This window comes from Berghia stephanieae, chromosome 12 (genome assembly GCF_034508935.2).
Source record: "Berghia stephanieae isolate SIO BIC M18660-M18661 chromosome 12, UCSD_Bste_1.3, whole genome shotgun sequence".
In the NCBI taxonomy this organism is placed as follows: domain Eukaryota; kingdom Metazoa; phylum Mollusca; class Gastropoda; order Nudibranchia; family Aeolidiidae; genus Berghia; species Berghia stephanieae.
Window position 1 is genome coordinate 36,731,377 of NC_088371.1, and position 25,075 is coordinate 36,756,451.

The window sequence follows — 25,075 nt, forward strand, 5'->3', positions numbered from 1 at the left end:
TTTGGAAAAGGTAATTAGCAGGAGGCATGGACACAATGGGCAGACAATTTGAACAGGTAAATAAGCCTTAAGCTGAAAGTGAGTGTTCCGTTATACAATGGAAATGTTTCCCACCTAACGACCAAAATTTCCGTTAGAAAGATTTGGAGCTTTATTGGAGAAAGGCTGTCCATGTTTTGATTATCTTACTGGAGGTGTTAATCAAATAAATGTCTCGTCCACTAGGTTTGAAGTGGTTTTAAATGAGACACTGACGAATGATAAAGAAACACGCAGTGAAAGAAAATCGTTCGTCACACATACAACCTATTTGTTTAATCGTTTCCCTCATTGTTACTTTGATTTTATGTCACTCGTTGCATCTTTGTATTCTGTTCTCGAATTCATGAACAGCCACTTGAATATAGGGGGATAACTAATTCCAATAGACATTGCTGTGAGATTTTGTCCTCGTCCTGGAGTACTGCGGGTGGAATTCCCCTTAGGGTAGGGGAAAGCTGACTGTCTTGGGTGGTTCTGATTGGCCCTTTACTTTGCTGTCTTCCCCATCGCCCTTTTATCATTTATTCTTTCCATGTTCTTGTTCTGGAACAGAATTGAGACCATTTGGCTCCCCCTGCCTGGAATCATATAGTAGGAGAGAGATAGTTAAATGACTTTGCCCAGCATTTGACATGTCTGTGAGAAGTGATACTTTTTTTTTATTTTTGTAAATCATAATATTTACGTAGGCCTTTTAAATGGCGAATGTGTCCCCAAGTGGTAATTGACCCCCCCCCCCCCCCTCCCCCAAATCATGAACAGGGAGATCACTTGCCGTTTCCCCCCCCCCCCCCTATACGTTTTTGCTCCTGACTTGGAATAAAATTACTTGGTCTTGTTCTGGCCCTGATCGGAGACATTTGCTGAGAGGAAAACAGTTATTTGTGTAGTTAGTTTTTGGAGATTATGGGGTTTCTCTCCTTGTAAGTCACCTCTTTGTTTTGTAATTTATGTAGGGTTGTATTTTTTGTTGTGTGTGTATAATGATTTGTAATCGAGTCTATCTGTTTCAGTTATATCATGTGCTTTTGTCTGGTGAGACTTTTGGGTGATCTCAAACTAAGTACACGGATGGTCCGCTATTGGAATCTACATCCGTTCCCTTTTTGAACCATTTCCGTTTCCCTTATTAATTTTTTCTCGTGTGCTAATATAACTTCCTTCCTACTATCCCTAAAATGACCTCAATGTTTTATAACTATTATAAGTGCCATCAAACCTTCAAAAACAAAGTCATTGAAAGAATGTTGATCTCATTTTCCCTGCGGCTCATGCCGAAATTGCATAAACCAAAAGTGTCCCAAGCCCGTAATCTTAACTTATAAATAAAAATAGGAGCTAAAAATTATTGTTTTTTAAAATCGTGCGGGTGCAAGTAGCTACAAAGCAGTCCTTAATCTCTCCCTCTCTCTCTCTCTCTCTCACTCTCTCTCTCTCTCTCTCTTTCTCTCTCTCTCTCTCTCTATCTCTCTCTCTCTCTCTCTCTCTCTCTCTCTCTCTTTCTGATGCTCCGCTCCCTTAAACATATTCAAGACCCTATGACTATAAAATTTTGTTCTCTTTCCTTATTTGTTGTTGTTGTTGTTGTTTTTGTTTCGTTTTTCTCCGGACTCATATTGCCACGTACAAGAAATGCACAAGGCAATAAATTTTGACGTCTCACTGTGTCCTAAATTAGAATAATAAACTTAAAAGTGAGAAAAGTAAATAAATAAAAAATGTTAAAAGTCAATCAAACTTCTCGAGTCACCAGGAATGGTGTCAACGTGTTGAAGTTGAAAATTAAGAATTTTTTTGTTAAGGAAGTACCAAAAAAAAAAAAAAAAAAATTAAGGAAGAAAGAAAGAAAATATGCCTAGAAAAGAGCTCGAGTCCCTAACTCACCCCACCTGGGTTACAGTTACGCTGTGCTAAACAGCCGGCCACCTCGATTTCTCGCGCTAGGTCAAACAGCCCGTGCCGTAAAATCTCTTCCGGTGGACTGAAAACAAAGCTGTGTATTCAGTCCACTTGTGGACTAAAAACACACTTCCTTTTAAGAGCGCAAAGGAGAGGGTGACTCAGACTAGCAGTGGTTGACTGTAGATTAAAATAAATAAATATATACACAAATAAATAAATAAATAAATAAATGAATAATGATCATACTGATGGTGATAATGAAAAGCCGGTAATAATAAATTTAAATTGATTAAAAGGTCATTATTGCTGTGACCACCTTGAACAATACTCTTAATTATGAAAAAAGACAATTTTGATAATGATCATAATACAATGAATAATAATAACAATAATAATAATAATAATAATAATAATAATAATAATAATAATAATAATAATAATAATAATAATAATAATAATAATAATAATAATAATAATAATAATAATAATAATAATAATAATAAAACTAATAATAGTGATAGAAATAATAATAATAATAATATCTCTCTCTCTCTCTCTCTCTCTCTCTCTCTCTCTCTCTCTCTCTCTCTCTCTGTATCTATCTATCCATCTATTTCTCCCTCTTTCCCCTCTATCTACCAATCTCTCTTCCTCTCATTTTGTTCATTTATATATATTTGGTATAGAATACTAACCACCCAATCAATCGCTCTCTCACCCGATCCCCATTTTAAAGACCTTTTTACAGTCACTTTTACTATATATACACATACACAGACATACGCACACAGATACACAAACATATACATATCCTCTCCATTCTCTCTCTCTCTCTCTCTCTCTCTCTCTCTCTCTCTCTCTCTCTCTCTCTCTCTCTCTCTCTATCTATCTCTCCCTCTCTCTCCTTATCTCGCGCCTCTTCTTGCATCCACACTCGACGCCCTTTCCTCACATTAATATTTTTTCCACATTTGACGAAATGTGATATTTTGTAAATTTACATACCGTCAACGGGGGCTACTTAGGCCACCCGGGGTAACTTAGACCACTTACTGAAAACAAGATTGCTTATTTTAAAAGATGAATTACATGTAGCTTTTATCTTTTAAATAATTAGAACCCAATAGATCTAATAAGCACTCATGAATTTAACTTTTTTAAAAGCAACCTTTTTTATTCTTCTAAGTGGCCTAAGTATATATGGGGTGTAGGGTATGGAGGGAGTGGTAGTACCTTTCGGTGAGAGACAGTCGCATCTTCGGATGGTCAGGATCCACTGGTCCACACCTGCATATCAAGCTCATGTCTGGCTCCCAGAAGCTGTAGTGCACGCAGCGGCCACACCCCGGGACCGGGTCTCGACTGACCTGCGAAACGACATTGAGTGACTCGCGTAGTAGGGTAGAATAGGTAATGTCTCACCTTTTAGTGCACAAAGTCTGGATATGGTTAGGTAAAAGTAGGCGTAGACAGCAAGTCTGTGGTAGACAAAGAGGCGCGTCTGAGACAAAATTAGATAGCGGCTACCACCGTGGAAAAGGGGGAAACCTTACCACGTATCATTCATAGTTAGTCATGGCTAGTCAGAGATATAGTGTTAGAGATGCTTGTGACGTTGGGCCCCCTGCAACTAAGTATCAAGCTGTAAATATGTACAGGGAAGAGGAATTAAGTAATGTCCAAAAGATGGCACCTTATGACGTTTCTGGTGGAAAGCCCTCGGGAAAGCCAGAGACTGATCTACCTACCTTGAAGACAAGAAATGTTCCTTTAAAAATTGGCACGTGGAATGTGAGAACACTTGCTCAAGCAGGAAAGCTCCATAATCTAATTATGGAGGCAGAGGCGATGAATATGGATATCCTTGGTGTCTCAGAGACAAGATGGAAAGACAATGGAATAATAAAAAGAGACAGCCACACTTTTATTTACTCCGGAAATACTCAGCACAACAGAGGCGTTGGCATCCTGATGAAAAACAAAATTGCTAAATCAGTAACTGGGTATTGGCCCGTGAATGACCGTATCCTAATGTGCAAAATCCAAGCTAAACCTTTTGATTTAGTGCTCCTACAAATTTATGCACCAACGAGTGATCACCCAGATGAGGAGGTCGAGGCACATTATGAAAATGTAAACAAGGCCCTCAAATGCATAAAATCAAGTGACATTGTTGTCGTAATGGGGGATTTCAATGCGAAAGTTGGAAACGCAGCAATCTCACCATGCATGGGAAGTTGTGGTCTAGGAGAGTCCAACGAGAGGGGTGAACGTCTGGTCCAATTTTGCGAGTCCCACGACATGACCATAATAAACACCATATTCAAACAACCAAAGAGGCGCCTATACACTTGGAAGAGCCCAGGAGATATATACAGAAACCAAATAGATTATTTTCTCATCAAAACCAGATTCAAAAACTGTGTGACCCAATGTAAAACTTTCCCGGGTGCTGACATTGGATCGGACCATGTTCCCATCATGGTGAAAATAAAAGTTAAATTAAAAATTCCCAAACAGAAAAGGGACGAACACATAAAGTACGACCTAGCTGAACTTAGAAACGAGGAGCTAAGAGCGAAATATGCTGTAGAAGTAGAAAATAGGTATTATTGTCTTATGGAAGAACAAGAAGACACAAATAAAGAAACAGAAGAAACGTATAAGAGTAGAATTGATAAACAATGGTCCTCTCTTAAAGGTGCAATAACAACTACAAACGAGAAAATGCTAAACAAAAAATCTAAAGAGGCAAAGAAAGAATGGATGACGAATGAGATTTTGAATCTTATGAGAGAACGGAAACATTCAAAGGGCACCCCTAGGTACAATGAACTGGACAAATCAGTAAAGAAAAAGTGTATCCAGGCTAAAGAAGACTGGCTTGATGAAAAGTGCCACCGTATTGAGAAGCTATCACATGAGAGAAACCCTGGACCAATGTTTGCTGAAATCAAGAAATTCACATATAAAAACGCTCAATCTGGCGGTTGCATCAAAGATAAATCAGGTAGACTCCTCTTTGAGGTGGAAGAAATCGCCAATAGATGGAAAGAATACGTGGAGGAGCTATTCAATGCGGACAGAGGTGACAACCATATACAGTCCTTTCTACGGGGACCCACAATCCTAAGATCAGAAGTAGAGAAAGCCCTATACTGCATGAAAACAGGGAAGGCAAATGGAATAGATGGGGTGTCAACAGAAATGCTGCAAGCACTGGGTGAATTTGGTGTTGATGTGATAACGGACCTTATGAATGAAATATACGAGTCAACGCACATCCCAGAAGACCTTCGCACTTCTATCTTCATACTGCTACCCAAGAAAGCGGGTGCAATTGAGTGTTCGGACTACAGAACAATCAGTCTTATGTGCCATCTACTGAAACTCCTCCTGACAATAATCCTGAAAAGAATCTCGTCAAAAGTAGATCGTGAGATTTCAGAACAGCAAACTGGATTCAAAAAGAACAGTGGCACCAGGGAGGCAATTTTCGACTTAAAAATCCTGTCAGAAAAATACTTAGAGGTCCAAAAAGACATATATGCCTGTTTTATCGACTACTCAAAGGCATTTGATTCTGTTAGTCATCAGAAACTTATCCAGGACCTTGTGGCAATAGGTGTGGAAGAGAATGATGTGGCTCTAATCGCTAATCTGTACTGGCAGCAAAAGGCTCAGATAAAAGTGCAGGCAGATACAACAGATGCAATTGAAATCAAGAAAGGAGTGCGCCAGGGATGTGTTATGTCTCCTTGCTTGTTTAATTTATACACAGAGTCTATATTTCGGCAAGTAGAAACAGCACAAGGGTTGAAGGTTGGTGGCCACAACATCAACAATTTACGTTACGCTGACGATACTGTCCTGTTGGCGGAAAGTAAGGAAGACCTACAGAAGCTAATTTCAAAAGTGAACGAAGAGAGTAAAGAAAAGGGGCTGTTCATGAATGCGAAGAAGACAAAAACAATGGTGATAACAAAAAGAAAGAGCCCATAGACATAGATATAGAAATAGAAGAGTGTCCAGTGGAACAAGTAAAGGAGTTCACGTACTTGGGGCAGTTGGTAACATCCGATGCAAAGTCTGACAAAGAGATCAGGAGACGAATAATGCTGGCCAAAAATGCGTTCATGAAACTAAAGGCAATCCTCAACAACACAAATATCTCCATCAGAACACGAATGAGATGCACCAAATGCTATGTGTGGTCCATTTTCTTTTATGGTTGTGAAACGTGGACACTAACCGCACAGACAGAACAACGTATTGAAGCTTTTGAGATGTGGACGTACAGGAGAATACTGAAAATACCTTGGACAGCAAGAAAAACAAACATCGAAGTCCTCGACCTAATGGGCCAAAAACAAAAAGAACTTCTTTTGACTGTGAAGCACAAAAAGCTGTCATATTTTGTACATATGCGAAGACATGATAGTCTCGAAAAAAGGATAATGGAGGGAAGAATTGAAGGAAAGAGAGGCAGAGGAAGACAAAGGAAATCCTGGACAGATGGCATCAAGGAAGCTACAGGACGGCGCATGGCAGACTGTAACGAGGCTGCAATGGACCGTGAAGGATGGAAAGCCATGACATCCGACCTCTGGAAAGAGATGGAACCCGGATAAGGTAAGGTAAGGCCTAAGTAACCTCGGATGGCCTAAGTAACACCGGATGACCTAAGTAACCCTGGATGGCCTAAGTAACCTCGGATGGCCTAAGTAACCCCGGATGGCCTAAGTAACCTCGGATGACCTAAGTAACCCTGGATGGCCTAAGTAACCTCGGATGGCCTAAGTAACCCCCGTTGACGGTATTTGTGTTTGTGTTTACTGTCTCCTGACGAAGGCCAAGGGCCGAAACATTGTTTGTTTTGTGTTTATTTTTGTGTTCGTGGATAGCTCACACGGTAGAGCCACGCTCTCACCTGCCAGGCGGAGTTGTCGTACCAATAAGGTCGCAGGTTCAAACCCCACCACCGCCGCGAAAATTTTTTTTATTCTCTATTGTCTTCTGGCACTTTTCTACTCACTTCATATCTTGTTGTTACCAACATAAGTGCCTGCTCCACTCACTTTTCTGAATTAAAAATTCACCCCATACACCGGAGCATACTCAATGTCCCAATCGTTTCTATGTTATATGTTTGTGATGAGAATATTGGCTATTAAGCTTAACTGCTGGTCAAAATTACTTCGCGATGGTGGTGAACGAATCGGCGATCTCAAGAAGTGGGTGAGAGAGGGATCTAGAAATGACTTTGGGTTTGAAACGAATATTTTTGTGTTCGTGGATAGCTCACACGGTAGAGCCACGCTCTCACCTGCCAGGCGGAGTTGTCGTACCAATAAGGTCGCAGGTTCAAACCCCACCACCGCCGCGAAAAAAAATAATTTTATTCTCTATTGTCTTCTGGCACTTTTCTACTCACTTCATATCTTGTTGTTACCAACATAAGTGCCTGCTCCACTCACTTTTCTGAATTAAAAATTCACCCCATACACCGGAGCATACTCAATGTCCCAATCGTTTCTATGTTATATGTTTGTGATGAGAATATTGGCTATTAAGCTTAACTGCTGGTCAAAATTACTTCGCGATGGTGGTGAACGAATCGGCGATCTCAAGAAGTGGGTGAGAGAGGGATCTAGAAATGACTTTGGGTTTGAAACGAATATTTTTGTGTTCGTGGATAGCTCACACGGTAGAGCCACGCTCTCACCTGCCAGGCGGAGTTGTCGTACCAATAAGGTCGCAGGTTCAAACCCCACCACCGCCGCGAAAAAATTTTTTATTCTCTATTGTCTTCTGGCACTTTTCTACTCACTTCATATCTTTTTGTTTTGTGTTGTTCCCTTATATATGAGTCACATCTACTCACTTTATTTTTCTCTCTCCATTTTACTGGCTCATTTAGGCACCTCTAGCTTTTATTTTATGTACGTTGATGACACTCAGCTGTAGAGTTCATTATACCGATAGTCACAGACTTAAGTCACGCTTACTGTTTTGAGTGTCGATTTATAAATAATATTATATTTATTCAACTATTGTCGGAGTCGCTTACTCATGTTTTAAAGTTAAGTTTTCATTCTCTGTCAACAATAAGGATGCTGTCAATTTAGACCGTGTAAATACAATACGGACCATAAAAAAGAATGTTTATAACTGGAACAAAGGAAGTACTCGCACGCCAATCGTTAAATGAGCATATTAAAAAAAAAAAAAAAAAAAGAAAAAAAAAAATTCACTGGCCAGTGTGGGGGTCGAACCCACGACATTCGCGTTATTAGCACGACGCTCTAACCGACTGAGCTAACCGGCCACCTGACGATGGAGTCAATTATTTTAATATAATCTTTTAACTAATATAATGTCACACCTGCATGATTATTATTTTTTTATGTTGATTATTTATAATGGTTATTGTTTGTGAAAACTTGTTTCAAATCAGGTAGAACCGTTGAAAACTTAGTCGTAAAAAAATTCTTGAGAATGGAATTGTCTAGTTTCGGATTACCAGATTGCTTTTTTTCTGTATTTTTGAAATTTTGGACTGGGTATAATATCTTTCAAATGTTAAAAATATTTTATTGGTTCTCTCTTTTAAACTCATAAACAATTTTTAAAAATGTTTTTACAAATGATTTACTGTGTGTCAACATCAGCAAGCATTATCACAGATATTATAGATATTATTATTTATTCATTAACTCAGTATATAGGTAGACTAAGGTCAAATTTATCAGTAGGTTACTCTGTATATCAGTGTGAAATATTTTTTCACTCTTAAACGCATACAAATGATACGACTGAGCACACTATTCACTAATGATCAATGATCAAAGTGCAAGATATGATAACAAAAATAGGACAAACCATTGAGACAACTTTGGCGTAAGGATATTTCTTATCTGGCATTGTTAAATCAGCTGTTTCTTTGCTGCTTGCGGGAAAACTGAAACAGGGTTGCCAGTTTGGCATTTTAAATGCCAGATTCCAAAAATCTGGCATTTTTGAAAACCGTTTGGCATTAGAAAAATCATTTGGCATTTGGCATTTTCATTTGGCATTTTCTTTTCTTGTATATTATACTTCAAATGACACCTTTTCTTAATTATTTCTAAACGCGTAAAAACAAACATCTTCACATTTCTTTTTCATTCTTAAAATCCAACCGTGGTGTAGTGGTTTAGCACTCCACTTAGTAGTCAGTAGGTAAATAATTACCCCAACAGGAAATTTAGTATAATTCAAAAAAAAAATAAAAAAAAAAAAAAATAAAAGAAAAGAAAAAGAAAAGAAAACACGCAAGCCACCAGGATATGATAGTAAATTGTCTATCAAAAGTGAGTAGTTTTCTTAGTGGGGGTGGGAGTCAACAGACTTTGGCATCTTTTTGAGTGTTTTGGCATTTTTTGAGTCTTCCCCTGGCATTTTGTTGAAAAATAATCTGGCAACCCTGAACTGAAAGTGAAAGTAGGTCACAGTCTAGCAGACAATAACTTGAGACCACGCTTTTTTTTTTTGGTGCCTCTCTATTGTTACTTGTTACTTGTCAAACCAGAAGCCTTGATAGAAAGCTCCGTTGCAGAGCATTTAATTTATAATTTTAGTATTGATATTGTTTGTATGCCAAGTGAATAACAATTTGAGGAAATGTCTGGGAATATTGGTAAGTACGGTTATGTTAAATTTTAAATGTGAGGATGACTTTTCTGCCTCTGCCCTAGCCCTGCCTACTCAACTCTTCTTTGATCTCAGTCTCTGTCTGCGGCAAGGGTTTTCTCTCATTCTTCCAATCAAATAAACTTTGTTCAGTTATAGATTGAAAGAAGACAGTTAATAAAAAGTACACTAGCGGAGAGACCCTGTGATGTAAAAGTAAAACTAAAAATGGGGCCAATTTTTTCTTTTATAACCAATTTCTCATTTTTACTTTTACTCTATACTTCTATCAACTAAGACTAAGATTAAAAAAGAAAATAAAGTGCCACAATTGATCTCATACAGATCTGTTGTTATCCATGTCTCATTCCTAAAACTTTTTTATCGAAGTCAGTAATCTCCTCTGTCTCCCTTAATAATTGTCGTGGTCAATTTATTATAATAATTATTATTTATTTATTTTGTTGTTATTGATTATTCTTATTATTTATTATAATTTTTTATAAGTAATATTATTATTATTATTATTATTATTAATATTATTATTATTATTATTATTATTATTATTATTATTATTATTATTTTTATTATTATTATTATTGGGTATTATCATCATCATTATTATTAATATTATTATTTTTATTATTTCTTTCTTCATCATTTTTCATCCATCATAGCTTTACTCAGTGTCTCTGACAAGACTGGACTCGTTGAATTTGCTCAACAATTGTCGAGCCTTGACTTCAAGCTTTATGCATCAGGGGGGACGGCAAGAGCAATCAGAGATGCTGGCATCTCAATCAGGTTTGTTGATCCTAAAGTCACTCAACCCTAACACCGACTATATCCGTAGTTTACCCAGGTTACTTTTACCTCATGCCAATTTAATATTACATTTTTCTGAGACAAATTATAGGCGTAGTATCAAAGCTAATGTTTTCAGTTTTTGCATGTTGATTGTAGTTGAATCTATCTGTGCACATGCTCATTTTAATACATTTTTTTTCCAATTTTAAAAAGTAGCAAGAATCTCTAGGATTGAGTGAGTTAATAGGACAGGGCTGCCAACCATATGCCAAAACAGCAAAATATTCTCTCAGATTGCAGATCGTACTTTTTTTATGTACAAGAGTCAGATCTTAATATTTTAATGCAAAAAAAAAACTTGTTTCTATTGTGTGCGGCTATGGAGTCTGATATGGTATGACGCTTGCCTTCAACACATTTTAATTGAATGTACAGAATTAGAACAGATAAGGTCACAACATTATGAAAACAGGGACTTGAAGTCTCTGTTCCAGTCAGTCGATCCGCTTACAATTTTAAAGTATCTGCAGGAATGTGAACTCCTGCAGAAATTGTAAATAGATATTTTTACATAACAAACATGTAAATATTATGATTTTATAAAGATTTTATTACAACAGTACACGTTTTGAGCAGCTATAGCCCCTCAAGGCCGATAAAAATTGATAAAAGACAGAAACGGGCGCTGAGATGACCTAAATAGTGTCGAAAGCGCCGTTAAACGCCTAAAAACAAACAAATAAACAAACAAACGCTCGCCTTCAGATTTAAAGGTCCTGGATTTGAATCCTGCGCTGAGCGGTGTCTTAATTGAATCCTTGGAGTATAGGCTCTTTATTCACATTTTCTCACCTTACTCAGGTGTAAATAAATACCGAGCCATTAACAGAGCTGTTGTCTCTGTCCGAGAAAATATGCAATATCGGCTAACAGACATCGTGTTTCGTCCTACATGTTAAGTGTGCTGTTGACTGTACCAAACAATTAGTGATGAATTTATTTTTTTTTTTTTCTTGTATTTTTCTCTCTGTATTGTATGGCAGTGTCTGATAGACAATTTTTCAGCGGGTGGTTGGATGGGAGCATCACCCTTGAATCATATACCTATGATGTTCGCATGGGTGTACGATCCGATAGTGATGTCGTTTCTTCTTCTCTTTACTAGCCTATCCTGCTTCTTTGGTTTGTGATTGTATTTTTGACAGGGGATATTTTTTTTTCTGTAAATCTTCTGCCTGTTTGTTCTTGGTTATTTATAATTTAGCTATGATATCTTTAGGTTATGATTTTGATTTACATTTGTACTATTTTTGTTAGATTGCTTGTTTTTTTGTTTCAGCGGTCTCTCACATAACCTCAATTGTGTTGGAAGAGACCTAAAGCAACAAACAAAAATTAGTGATGAATTTATTTTTTTTTTTTTTTCTTGTATTTTTCTCTCTGTTTTGTATGGCAGTGTCTGATAGACAATTTTTCATATTATATCTTTGTCTTACTTTAGTGCCTGCTCCCTAATCTGTCACCATAAGGTTTTCCCACTTTCAATTTTATGAGCTTGTTTGTGGCTGTCACCAAATCATCATGCTGTCTGAATCCATCTTCTAATAGGAATTTCTTTTTTAGTTTTGTTGCTTGATTTTTGTTTTTTAATTGTTGTAACTTTCTTTTTATGTGTAGTGATTTGCTTTGAGCAAACTTTATTTATTTATTTATTTATTTATTTTTTTTTTTGTTAATTAGTAATAATTATTTCACTCATTTTATTAGGAAATATTTGACAGATTAAAACCAGTTTCTATTCATGGATTATTTTTCATGATGTGCGGCTATGTGGTCAAGTGGTATGACACTCGCTTTCGGATCGGAAGGTCCTGGGTTCGAGCCTCGCTCTCGGCGCATAGTTGAGTCCTTGGAAAAGGCTCTTTACTCACATTCTCTCACCGTACTCAGGTGTAACATGAGTACCTGGCCGTTAACAGCATTGTCTTGTCCGAAAAATTGTAATATTGCCTAACGGGCGGCCTGGCATGTCCTACATTTTAAATGTTGCTGTTGACCCTTGTAAAGCGCTTTGAGCACATTTAGTGGATATCGCTCTATATAAAGCTCAATTTAATTTTTTTTTTTTTTTTTTTTACCGATGTGCATGTCTTGAGCATGTTTTGTGTATGACCTGTTATTGTAGCTTTGATATTTGTAATGAAAAGGCACCAAGAGCTGTTTGTATACTGCCGTATTTTTCAAGAACACAGTATGTGTTATTTGGTTAACATTGCATATACTTTGTTTTTATAAACAACGGCAGTATATGGAATAGCACAGTATCAATGATTTACATTATTGTTATTATTTGTTTTGGTTTTTTTTTTTTTCCACTTGTATTTCAACGGCAGTATATGGATACCAGTATCAATGATACATTTTGTTTATTGTTGTTTTTTTTCATTGATATTCAGTGAGTGAAGAGCTTACGGGAGCTCCAGAAATGTTAGGTGGCAGAGTGAAGACCTTACACCCAGCTGTCCACGGTGGTGAGTTGTTCGTTATGTCATTCGGTTTTGTTTCTATTTTATTTGTTTAGGGCAGGGTAGGGGGGGGGGGGGGGTGTCATATCTAGATACAACAGAGTGAGTGAGTAGGAAGTGCCAAAAGACAAGAGAGAATAAAAGTTCGCGGCGGTGATAGGTTGAACGGACTTACGTACGACAACTCGCTGGCGGTAAGCGTGAGTTACTTGTGAGCTATCATGATCCATATGTGAGAACGAACTTTTAAGCATTCTTTCTTATCAGCATTTTTGGCGAATTTATTTGACTTATCAATCAATGAATACTTATTTACAGGTCCGATAACCCACATTCTCATGGACTCATTGTTGTAAAAAGAAATACTCTCTAACTAATGTTCATCCATACAACAATGTTAAAAATCAGGCCCATAACTGTTCGGTGATCAGACCTGCTAATATGTGCACCGAGACTCTTAAAAATGTAAAGTATTGATCTTGAATTAACTGCAGATAAATATTTAATCATTTTCTCTAAGAGGGCAGTCACAGTTCTGTATGTGACTTGCTTTGAAGTAGCTGCCGCTGTCTTTGAGAAATGTTAAAATATTATGTTAATATCAAATCCTGCCTGCAGGGGTAACATGTATAAAACTACTGGATTTTACATTATCAAAGTGACAAATTATGTAGCAGGCATTGGAGAATTTCGAGAAATTCAAAATTCTCAGCTTTTAAGTGGGAAGGGGGGGAATTTGTGAATTTACATTATTTTCGTAATTTGGACATTTCGACTGATGAAATCTTAGAATGTCTGCATGAAATGGTTCAAATTGTAAGACATTTGAATTTTCTCTGCATATTGGAGTGGTGTCTGCATATGGAATTGGAGCCGTTTTCGCGTGTTCAAATAAAAAAAAAAAAATAGAATTGTTAGAAAAAAAGTGTGTATGAAACAGTGCCAGACAAAGCAAGAAAGAAGAATACAAGAAAAAAAAGAAAAAAAACTCCAAAAAAAAGGGCAGACTGATTTTCTTTCTTGTTTATTTCTAGTTATAGCATTGCTTCATCCACACTTTTTCAGATGTTTATTTTGATTTTACAGGCGTTTCAAATGGTATGTAATTGTGTATAATATATTAAACCAAGTAATTTCTCCTATATATAAATGTCCTCCTTCTTTCAGAGCCGTTCGGACCATGGAGCCAGAGCTTATCATAGTTTCTATAACGTGATACGGACAATAGCAACTGCTTGCTACCATAATTTGGATAGGATGCTAGTTTATCACAAAGTACTTTCTGCTAGATCTAACAGACCCAGCTACCCAATCACTGCTGGGTGGATGGGGGGTCAGAAAATTAAAAAGATTGCTCAACTGCAACAAAACTCTACCGAACTATCAGGACTCCCTGAGCTATCAGGAAATATACTTTTATGTAATATTGAAGAATGATCTTATTTCACTCTTTTCAAAGGAATTTTGGCTCGTCTGCAAGAATCTGATCAGGCTGACTTGCAAAGTCAGGGATACAAAATGATCAGGTGAGCATAACTGCCAACCCTTCCACTTTTGGTGCAATAATTCCTATTTACACTCTTCCTTTCCCGCCATTATGCCATTGTCTCTAAAATTCCGATTTTCAAAAATGGTGATAATCGTAAGAAGAAGTAGAAACAGGAGGGGGGGGGGATTTTTAAAAAAATGATTGTCAAAAAAGGAGCAAGGTAGGAAAATTAATTGCACTCCTTTTTCCTATCCCCATTCCATTCCCTAATACATGTGATATGTAGTTTTGCCAGCTGTGCCCGAATACTGTCTTTATGTATTTAGTGACAAAGTTGGTGGTCATTTTGATACAGAATTATCCATTGGTAAGAAATTTCTATTTTTTTGGTCTCAAATTCCTATTTTCTGACATTCTGATTCCACTTTTGGAATGTGAGAGGTTAGCAGGCCTAAGAAATTTCTGCATGGCGGCGTACTGTTGAAAGAGAAAGAAATGCTGCAGGTTGGACAATGAAAACACTTCTCTTGTTTGCCTTGTAGAACAATACCCTGTTTGTACTGATACTCCAAATTTTCCCTGGTGATTCCAAGATGTCTCATACTATGAGTCATAGATTGCTGGAGATGGTGAGATTCCAAGATGTTTCATACTATGAGTTATAGATTGCTGGAGATGATGATTCCAAGATGTCTCATACTATGTGTTATGTACCAACCGCAGTACATAAAATAACTGACAGGGAAGACGCTCCTTGGTTGCCATATCAGTTATTTTTATTCAGTATTTTAAAATCATTAGTAATACACCGACTTAGTATTTCAACATGCAGTATAGAATATATAAACAGAAATATACTTTGTATATACGTCAATTACAAGTGTTGTAAACATTATGATAGTATATAACGTATTCTATTAATATATCAATTGTGACATTTTAGATAATAAAGTATTAAGTGTTTAATGGAGAATTATTAATTATTGAAGGGCAATAATCAATTATAACAATAACCATACACACTATGAGTTTTGATTCCTAGAATGTGAGATTCAAGATGTCTCTATTTGAGTCATAGATTGCTACAGATGGTGAGATTCCAAGATGTCTCATACTATGAGTCATAGATTGCTGGAGATAGTGAGATTTCAAGATGTCTCATACTCTGAGTCATAGATTGCTGGAGATGGTGAGATTCCAAGATGTCTCTCTATGAGTCATGATTGCTGGATTGTGAGATTCCAATGTCTCAACTATGTCATGTTGCTGGAGATGATGGATTCCAGATGTCTATACTATGGTCATAGATGCTGAGTGGTGAATCAAAATGTCATATCTGATGTCTATTCGTGAGAGATGATTCCAGATGTCTATCTATGAGTCTAGATTGTGGGATGGTGAGATTTCCAAATGTCCTCATACAATGTGCATAGATTGCGGAATGGTGAGATTCAGATGTCTCGTACTAGAGTCATAGATGTGGAGTGAGATTCCCAGAGTCTCACTAGAGTCATATGCTAGATGATATCAAGATAGTCTCATACTATGGTCATAGATTGCTGAAGATGGTGGATTCCAGTGTCTCAAATATGATCATAGATTGAGGTGGTGATCAAGTGTCTCATATATGAGTCATAGATTTAATTTGAGTGCTCTCTTTGTCTGATCTTTTTGTCCTGGACTGGGAATATAATTCTCTGAAACTACACCTACCTTCTATTCCAAGCAATCCGTAGAATATACGAAATTTTGGCTCCAATTTAAGAACTTCATGAGCATTTCTAAGTCATAAAAACTTATTGAAAATGAAAGTTGGTGCCAGACTAGATAAGTTTAAGGTTTAAAATGTGTTATGAAATCATTGTGAGGGTAAATTGTTCATCTATAAAGTTAACCACAGCGACTACTATTTTTATCTCCTAAAAATTACAAATTTTTAAATTTTCAAGTAGATAGGTCTTTCCTGAAACAAATCACATTGGTCGGTTATGAAATCGAGCGACGTACGCTGACCCAGAAATCATTTGATAGTTTGCTCTTGCACTCTGTTCCCTAACCAGTCACCTTAGTCTTAGATTTTCTCAGATGCTTTTATTGTAAATCTAGTTAATAATCAGTGCTGATGGTTTTCCGTGGAAATCCGCGATTTTGGAGTCCAGAGGAGGAATTTCCTCCTTTTAAAAACAATGTGCTAGCAATGAGAGAGTTGATGTGTGGTGGAACACACAGGTGCAGTTTCCCACTCTCCAGAAGTTAGCTAGAGTATCAATGATAGTCTATCATCTCAATTGCTCTAAAAGTGGGGTTTAGTGCAGTAAAAATGGGGCTTAAAGGCAATCGTTCAATATTTTCCTACTTTTTCACTTTTTGTCACCATCAGCACTGAATAATAATAATAATAATAATAATAATAATAATAATAATAATAATACTGCACACTTACATAGCGCCATCAATAGTACATAGTTGGGTTTTTTTTTACAATCCCATCATCTTCCTTTTTACTGACACTGAAATTAGCTCAAAGTGTCGTAAGCCCTGTTCTTCTTCTTCTTCAAGTACCAAGTCTGTGCCAGACATCGGTGATCATGGTACGCCATTCATCTCTCTCATCAGATAAACTCAGAAAGCTAATATTACTCTTCTCTTTCTTCATCACCCAGCTGTACGCCCCGTCCGTAACACCCTTAAAAACAAAACAAAGTCACCCCCTCCAATGTAATCCACTTTCTTTTTGTTTTTCTAGACTGGTTGTGTGTAACTTGTATCCATTCGTGAAGACCGTGGCTGACCCAAATGTCAAGTTGGAAGATGCTGTAGAGCAGATTGATATTGGTTTGTACCAATTTGATTTTTAGATCTTCTTTTTTTTTAAATTTTTTTTTTTGGTTTAATAATTTACTATTAAAATAGTATTTTGGCATAACAATGTAATTAATGTAAAGGGGTCTTGAGTTCAAACCCCAATCGTCCATCTGGATTTTAAGTGATGTTTTAATTGCTTTTATAAGTTATTGGCTGAAGAAGGGTTTTGAGTCCAAAACGTTCTGTGTTTGATATTTTGTTCTTTTCCAAAGCTTTTATATTCATATTTGTTTATAGCTTATAGGGATTATTCGTAAAACTTCTATAGTGGGCAGGAAGGTTCTTGCTGTATCTTCTATCCCCCTGTATCTGTTTTTCAATTGCTTTCTGTCTTTGTCTTGGAATGAGATTACTTGGTTTTGTCCTGGCCCTGCCGGGGTCTCTGGCTGGGAGGGAAACAGTCGAATGTATAGTTATAGTTTTGGGAGATGATATCCTTGTAAATCATCTCTCTGTTATATATTGCTATTTTTTTTATTTTTAACATATGATTTGTAAACATTTGAGTGTATTCCTCTTAGTGGGATCTTGTGCTAGTGTCTGGGTGAGACTTTTAGGTGATCTCAAACTAAGTACATTGATGGTGTGCTCTTGGAATCTACATCTGTTTCATATTTGAACCAATTCCCCTTTGTCTTACCTTTTCTTGGGTGCTTTAATTGTAATTCTAGAACTTTTTACTATCCAATTTTCTTCCTTTTTACTGGTGCTGATATAACCTCAATGTGTTGCAAGCGCCGTAAAACCCTTAAAAACAAAAAGAACAATTATTCGTAAAAAAAAAAAAATTTTCCTCGTTCACTGTATAGACATTTGCATCTTGTTTCATTATATTATATGGATGGTCGGCAGATCAAACCTCTGAGGTCCTGTTTTTCACAATTGATGGATCAAAACTCTGAATGTCTGCATATTATGAGCTTTACACCCCCCCCCCCCCCCCATGTTTTATTTAATTTTTAAGTCATCAGAGGTCAAAAAAATCATGTCCACCCAAAATTAAATAAAACACGGTGTTCATATATCTAGAATTCAGCAGTGATCCCAATCTTCCACGGTTCTGAGGAATTCCTCCTTTTTTGAGGTTCCTCCCTTTTTTCCTTTGTTCCTCCCATTTTTCCTCCATTCGCAAAAAAAACAAACAACAAAACAAAACAAAAAAACCCCCGATATTATAATTTAGCGAATCGTTGAAACAATGAAGCTACCTTAACCATCACACAATATGATCCTTGTAATCTTTGCAATATGATGGTGATATCACAAAAAATATAACTGCAATATATACATTTATGTGTTTTATGACTCCTTCACCTGATCTTTGAATGGATAATAAATACTCCCAAATTCATGGGAAATAGTCCCAGATAGCCTTATTTTGGCACTTAAAAACAAAAAATTTCCGGGGGGGGATCCCCCTGAGTAGGAGGCTGCCTTCGGCAGACTGAGCCTGCTTTTGGGGACCATGATGAGACGTCGATCATTTTCCTCCCTTTTCATTTTTTTTCTGTTGGCATCACTGCTTCAGAGGTTTGATCTGCCAATCATGAAAATCGGGACTTCAGAGGTTTGATCCGCCGACCGTGCGGCTATGTGGTCTTGTGGTATGACACTCGCTTTCGGATCGGAAGGTCCTGGGTTCGAGCCTCGCGCTCGGCGCATAGTTGAGTCCTTGGAAAAGGCTCTTTACTCACATTCTCTCACCGTACTCAAGTGTAAAATGAGTACCTGGCCGTTAACAGCGTTGTCTTTGTCCGAAAAATTGTTATATCGCCTAACAGGCGTTATGTCCCGTCCTACATGTTAAATGTTGCTGTTGACCAGGGACCCCTTGTAAAGCGCTTTGAGCACGTTTAGTGGATATTGCGCTATATAAAAGCTCAATTAAAAAAAAAAAGATTTAGACTTCAGAGTTTTGATCTGCCAATCATGAAAATCGGGACTTCGTCTTCAGTGGTTTGATCCGCCGACCATCTGTATATGTGACCTGCCATGTCAAAACGGTATTATGTCGGGATGTGTTGTACCACAAGAAGTGAATTTAGAGATAAAACGGTGGGAAATGGGACTTTAGAACGTTTGGCAATGCAAGAAATAATATTTATACTCCTATACCATAAGGAGCATATGGAAACGCCATGTTTTATTTTTAAGGTTATAACTTTAATTTTCCTCATCTAGTTCATTCCGACATAATATCGCTTTGAGGCCATGGGTCACATTTATTGTATAATCAGGTTATATAAGTGAATTGATTGTATAATTTCAGGAGGAGTAACTCTATTGAGAGCTGCTGCCAAGAATCACGCCAGAGTTTCGGTCGTCTGTGACCCTAGCGATTATGAGAAGTTAGTGAATTATTCTATGTTATAAAAAGGGTGTGTGTGAGGGGGGGGGGGGGGGGGGGGGGTCATGATAACTTCAAAGTTTATTCAATCTTAGGCTTTCGCCAATAAATCACACAATTTGATGATAACATACATGAAAGTGGAAAAATAAAATGGTAAATGGAACCAAAAAATAAAGTGATACCATTAATAACCACCAAAAAAAATACAACAATCGTAATACCAACAATATGTACAATAATGATAACAATAATAATAATAATAATAATGACAATAATAACAATAACAATAATATAATATTACCATCATCATTACTACCACCACCATCACTACTACCACCTACACCATTACCATTTATCACTACCACCAGTTGGTATCTCAGTTGGTAAAGCAATTTCTTCACACTCAAAGGGACCTAGATAGATCCCAGGTGCAGTTGAGATTTTAAAAAAAATTTTTTTTGCCCCCGTGTTTGACCTGGTTCCTCTAATTTTAATATTGTGACCTACACATTCCCCCGTGTGGTGTCCGGGGTCCTTCAACTGAGAGGGTCAAGAATAGCCCAATGCCAAGCCAGCGTGTCGTAAAAGGCGACTAATGGTGTCGTGACTCCCCTTTTTTGAGTCACCTTGTCCTCCAGGTTGGGGGTTGTCGAAAGGGTTCAACACCCCTTCCGTAAAACTCACATCATTACAGAAATGCAGATAGACAAATCAAATCCTTTTTTTTTAGCTTGGGCGACCAAAGAGTTTCTGCAATGACAGAATTTATGAAGGACAACAGACAAAGCCGAAATGACACTGCTGACCCGATGACGTTTTCGGCAAACAAGCAGCTTCGAATTAAAGAAGCTGATATACAGAGAAGTGATAAGACATGGGAACGAGATAAAAAAGTTAGCTCAGGATAGAGAAGGATGGAAACTGTTTGTCTGTGGCCTGTACCCTGACCCAGGGTGAAAAAGGCAATAATGATGATGATGATGACCTACTCATTGTCAGATTTAATTTTCTCATATTCTCATTACAACTCAGGCTTGTAAAGCACCATTAAGCACGTTTGGTGGTGACTGGTAGTCTATATATTTTATTTATATTTAGACGTATTCAGTCTGTTGAAGTTAATTTCATGCCTTACTTATTCCATTTGTTTTGCTTCAGAATCCTGACTGAAATGAGAAATTCATCAGAAAGAGATACAAGTCTGGAAACGAGGAAGAATTTGGCATTGAAGGTAATTGTCCTCATGTCACCAAGTCTTGCTATGTGTGTCAGAATATTCTTTGTCATCATTTTTTCTGTTGATTAATGTAAAATAAGCCAAAAACTGACGGTCTGGCACCCATAAAATAGGTAAAAATAGTTTCTGAACGTTTTTTAAAAAAAACTGTGGATCAAGTATTGATTGCGGCTATGTATTCTAGTGGTATGACACTTTCAGATCGGAAGGTCCTGGGTTCGAGTCTAGCACTCGGCACATAGTTGAGTCTTTGGAAAAGGCTCTTTACTCACATTCTCTCACCGTACTCGGGTGTAAAATGAGTACCTGGCCGTTGTCTTTGTCCGAAACATTGTAATATCGCCAAACAGGCGTCATGTCCCGTCCTACATGTTGCTGTTGTTAAATGTTGCTGTTGACCAGGGACCCCTTGTAAAGCGCTTTGAGCACATTTAGTGGATATTACCCTATATAAAGCTCAATTAATTAAAACATTTGTCCACAGTTTTTCCTGACACTTGAAACGGCTATAACGACTATAATTTGATTGTCATTTTTTGATGTGTATTTTTCATTATCTAACACAGAGAAACGGATGAAGTCAATATTTGTCCTTAGTTCTTTGAAAAGCGCTTTGAGTGTGTTTAGTGAACTTTGCGCAATATAAAAGCTCAAGTTTCAAAAATAAAAATAAAAAGATAACTTAGTATCGGGTATTTTTTGTGGTGAATGTTATGAAAACAAGATTGTGTTTTTTGTCTCCTGACGAAGGCCAAGGGCCGAAACGTTGTTTGTTTTGTGTTGTTCCCATATATGAGTCACATCTACTCACTTTATTTTTCTCTCCATTTTACTGGCTCATTTAGGCACCTCTAGCTGTGATTTGGCACAGCCCGGTGTATTTTTTGTGGTGAATGTTATGAAAACACGCATTGGGCACAGCCCAGGGTATTTTTTGTGGTGAATGTTATAAAAACAAGCATTGGGCACAGGCCGGGTTATTTTTTGTGGTGAATGTTATAAAAACACGCATTGGGCACAGGCCGGGTTATTTTTTGTGGTGAATGTTATAAAAACACGCATTGGGCACAGCCCGGGGTATTTTTTGTGGTGAATGTTATGAAAACAAGCATTTGGCACAGGCTGGGGTATTTTTCGTGGTGAATGTTATGAAAACAAGCATTTGGCACAGCCCGGGGTATTTTTTGTGGTGAATGTTATGAAAACACGCATTGGGCACAGGCTGGGGTATTTTTCGTGGTGAATGTTATGAAAACACGCATTTGGCACAGGCTGGGGTATTTTTCGTGGTGAATGTTATGAAAACACGCATCTGGCACAGGCTGGGGTATTTTTCGTGGTGAATGTTATGAAAACACGCATTTGGCACAGGCTGGGGTATTTTTCGTGGTGAATGTAATGAAAACACGCATTTGGCACAGGCTGGGGTATTTTTCGTGGTGAATGTTATGAAAACACGCATTTGGCACAGGTTGGGGTATTTTTCGTGGTGAATGTTATGAAAACAGGCATTTGGCACAGGTTGGGGTATTTTTCGTGGTGAATGTTATGAAAACACGCATTTGGCACAGGCTGGGATATTTTTCGTGGTGAATGTTATGAAAACACGCATTTGGCACAGGCTGGGGTATTTTTCGTGGTGAATGTTATGAAAACACGCATTTGGCATAGGCTGGGGTATTTTTCGTGGTGAATGTTATGGAAACACGCATTTGGCACAGGTTGGGGTATTTTTCGTGGTGAATGTTATGAAAACACGCATTTGGCACAGGCTGGGGTATTTTTCGTGGTGAATGTTATGAAAACACGCATTTGGCACAGGCTGGGGTATTTTTCGTGGTGAATGTTATGAAAACACGCATTTGGCACAGGCTGGGGTATTTTTCGTGGTGAATGTTATGAAAACACGCATTTGGCACAGGCTGGGGTATTTTTCGTGGTGAATGTTATGAAAACACGCATTTGGCACAGGCTGGGGTATTTTTCGTGGTGAATGTTATGAAAACACGCATTTGGCATAGGCTGGGGTATTTTTCGTGGTGAATGTTATGGAAACACGCATTTGGCACAGGTTGGGGTATTTTTCGTGGTGAATGTTATGAAAACACGCATTTGGCACAGGCTGGGGTATTTTTCGTGGTGAATGTTATGAAAACACGCATTTGGCACAGGCTGGGGTATTTTTCGTGGTGAATGTTATGAAAACACGCATTTGGCACAGGCTGGGGTATTTTTCGTGGTGAATGTTATGAAAACACGCATTTGGCATAGGCTGGGGTATTTTTCGTGGTGAATGTTATGAAAACACGCATTTGGCACAGGCTGGGGTATTTTTCGTGGTGAATTTTATGAAAACACGCATTTGGCACAGGCTGGGGTATTTTTCGTGGTGAATGTTATGAAAACACGCATTTGGCACAGGTTGGGGTATTTTTCGTGGTGAATGTTATGAAAACACGCATTTGGCACAGGCTGGGGTATTTTTCGTGGTGAATGTTATGAAAACACGCATTTGGCACAGGCTGGGGTATTTTTCGTGGTGAATGTTATGAAAACACGCATTTGGCACAGGTTGGGGTATTTTTCGTGGTGAATGTTATGAAAACACGCATTTGGCACAGGCTGGGGTATTTTTCGTGGTGAATGTTATGAAAACACGCATTTGGCACAGCCCTCATATGCCATAAATCTACTAAACCAAACAAAAACCACAATTATTTATTTTTTTTATAACAGGCCTTCAACCACACAGCTGACTACGATGCTGCCATTTCGAATTACTTTCGCCGCGAGTACGGGGCAGGACAATCACAGCTTACTTTGCGATATGGGATGAATCCCCACCAGAAACCAGCACAAATCTACACCACTCTGTCACAGCTGCCACTCACAGGTATTAGTTTGTATAATATATATTTATATATACCCTGATGGGTTGAAAATAAGAACAATTGAAGATTGATTAATGGTGCCATGTCATAATTTATTCTTCTTCGCGGGTGGTTGGATGGGAGCATCACCCTTGAATCATATACCTATGATGTTCGCATGGATGTACGATCCGATAGTGATGTCGTTTCTTCTTCTCTTTACTAGCCTATCCTGCTTCTTTGGTTTGTGATTGTATTTTTGACAGGGGATATTTTTTTCCTGTAAATCCTCTGCCTGTTTGTTCTTGGTTATTTATAATTTAGCTTATGATATCTTTAGGTTATGATTTTGATTGACATTTGTACTATTTTTGTTAGATTGCTTGTTTTTTTTGTTTCAGCGGTCTCTCATATAACCTCAATTGTGTTGGAAGAGACCTAAAGCAACAAACAAACAAAAAAATAATTTATTCTTCTTTCTTGTTTTACATGATGGATGACTCCCATAGAGGGAAGGGGGTTACATACTATTGTTTTCTATCCCCCTATATCTGTTTTCCAACATGCTTTCTGTCTTTTGTCTTGGAATGAGATTACTTGATTTTGTCCTGGTCCTGGCCAGATGCCCTGGCTGAGAGGGAAACAGTCGAATGTATAGTTAGTTTTGGGAGATTATATTTTTTTCATTGTAAATCATCTCTCTGTTATGCACTGTATTATGCTTTCTTTATATTATATATGATTTGTAAAATATTTGAGTGTGTTCCTCTTAGCGGGGACCTGTGCTTGTGTCTGGATGAGACTTTTAGTGATCTCAAACTAAGTACTTAGTGCTTTTGGAATCTACACCTGTTTCTTATTTGAACCAATTCCCCTTTGTCTTCCCTTTTCTTGGATGCTTTATTGTAATTCTAGAACTTTTTACTATCCCATTTTCTTCCTTTTTACTGGCGCTGATATGACCTTAATGTGTTGCATGCGCCGTATAACCCTTAAAAACAACAAAAACAACATATAATATATTTATATATGCCTGATGGGTTGAAAATCAGAACGATTGAAGATTGATTAGTCCTCCCATGTCATAATTTATTCTTCTTTCTTGTTTTACTTTACATGACGGATGACCAAAAACGAAAGTGTCAAAAGTGAAAGTGAAAGTAAAGAGTTAACCCGGAAATCAACTAACAATAATAACAATAACTGGTAGTTATTCATTACAGTTTGTTTCTGGTTTTTTTTTTTGTTTTTTTTTTTTTTTCCAAAAAATCTTTTAAATAATGATTTACAATTGGTAAGGCCAGTCCTTGAGTATGA

At 37.5% G+C, this 25,075-nt stretch overlaps 1 protein-coding gene and 1 non-coding gene across 2 annotated transcripts in view; one reads left to right on the top strand and one right to left on the bottom strand.

The window, feature by feature from the left end:
- Positions 1-8,198: 8,198 nt before the first annotated feature.
- Trnai-aau (transfer RNA isoleucine (anticodon AAU)) lies at positions 8,199-8,272 on the bottom strand. The gene has a single exon. It is a non-coding gene; the product is annotated as a tRNA-Ile (tRNA).
- Positions 8,273-9,416: 1,144 nt separating this feature from the next.
- Positions 9,417-25,075, top strand: part of LOC144957491 (bifunctional purine biosynthesis protein ATIC-like) — a 33,898-nt gene continuing 18,239 nt past the window's right edge. The window contains exons 1-8 of the mRNA XM_078888811.1: positions 9,417-9,622; positions 10,293-10,419; positions 12,879-12,953; positions 14,407-14,473; positions 17,183-17,271; positions 19,571-19,649; positions 20,810-20,882; positions 23,625-23,781. Of these exons, the coding sequence (XP_078744937.1) occupies positions 10,368-10,419; positions 12,879-12,953; positions 14,407-14,473; positions 17,183-17,271; positions 19,571-19,649; positions 20,810-20,882; positions 23,625-23,781 (592 nt within the window). The 5' untranslated portion in view covers positions 9,417-9,622; positions 10,293-10,367. The remainder of the gene's footprint in view (positions 9,623-10,292; positions 10,420-12,878; positions 12,954-14,406; positions 14,474-17,182; positions 17,272-19,570; positions 19,650-20,809; positions 20,883-23,624; positions 23,782-25,075) is intronic.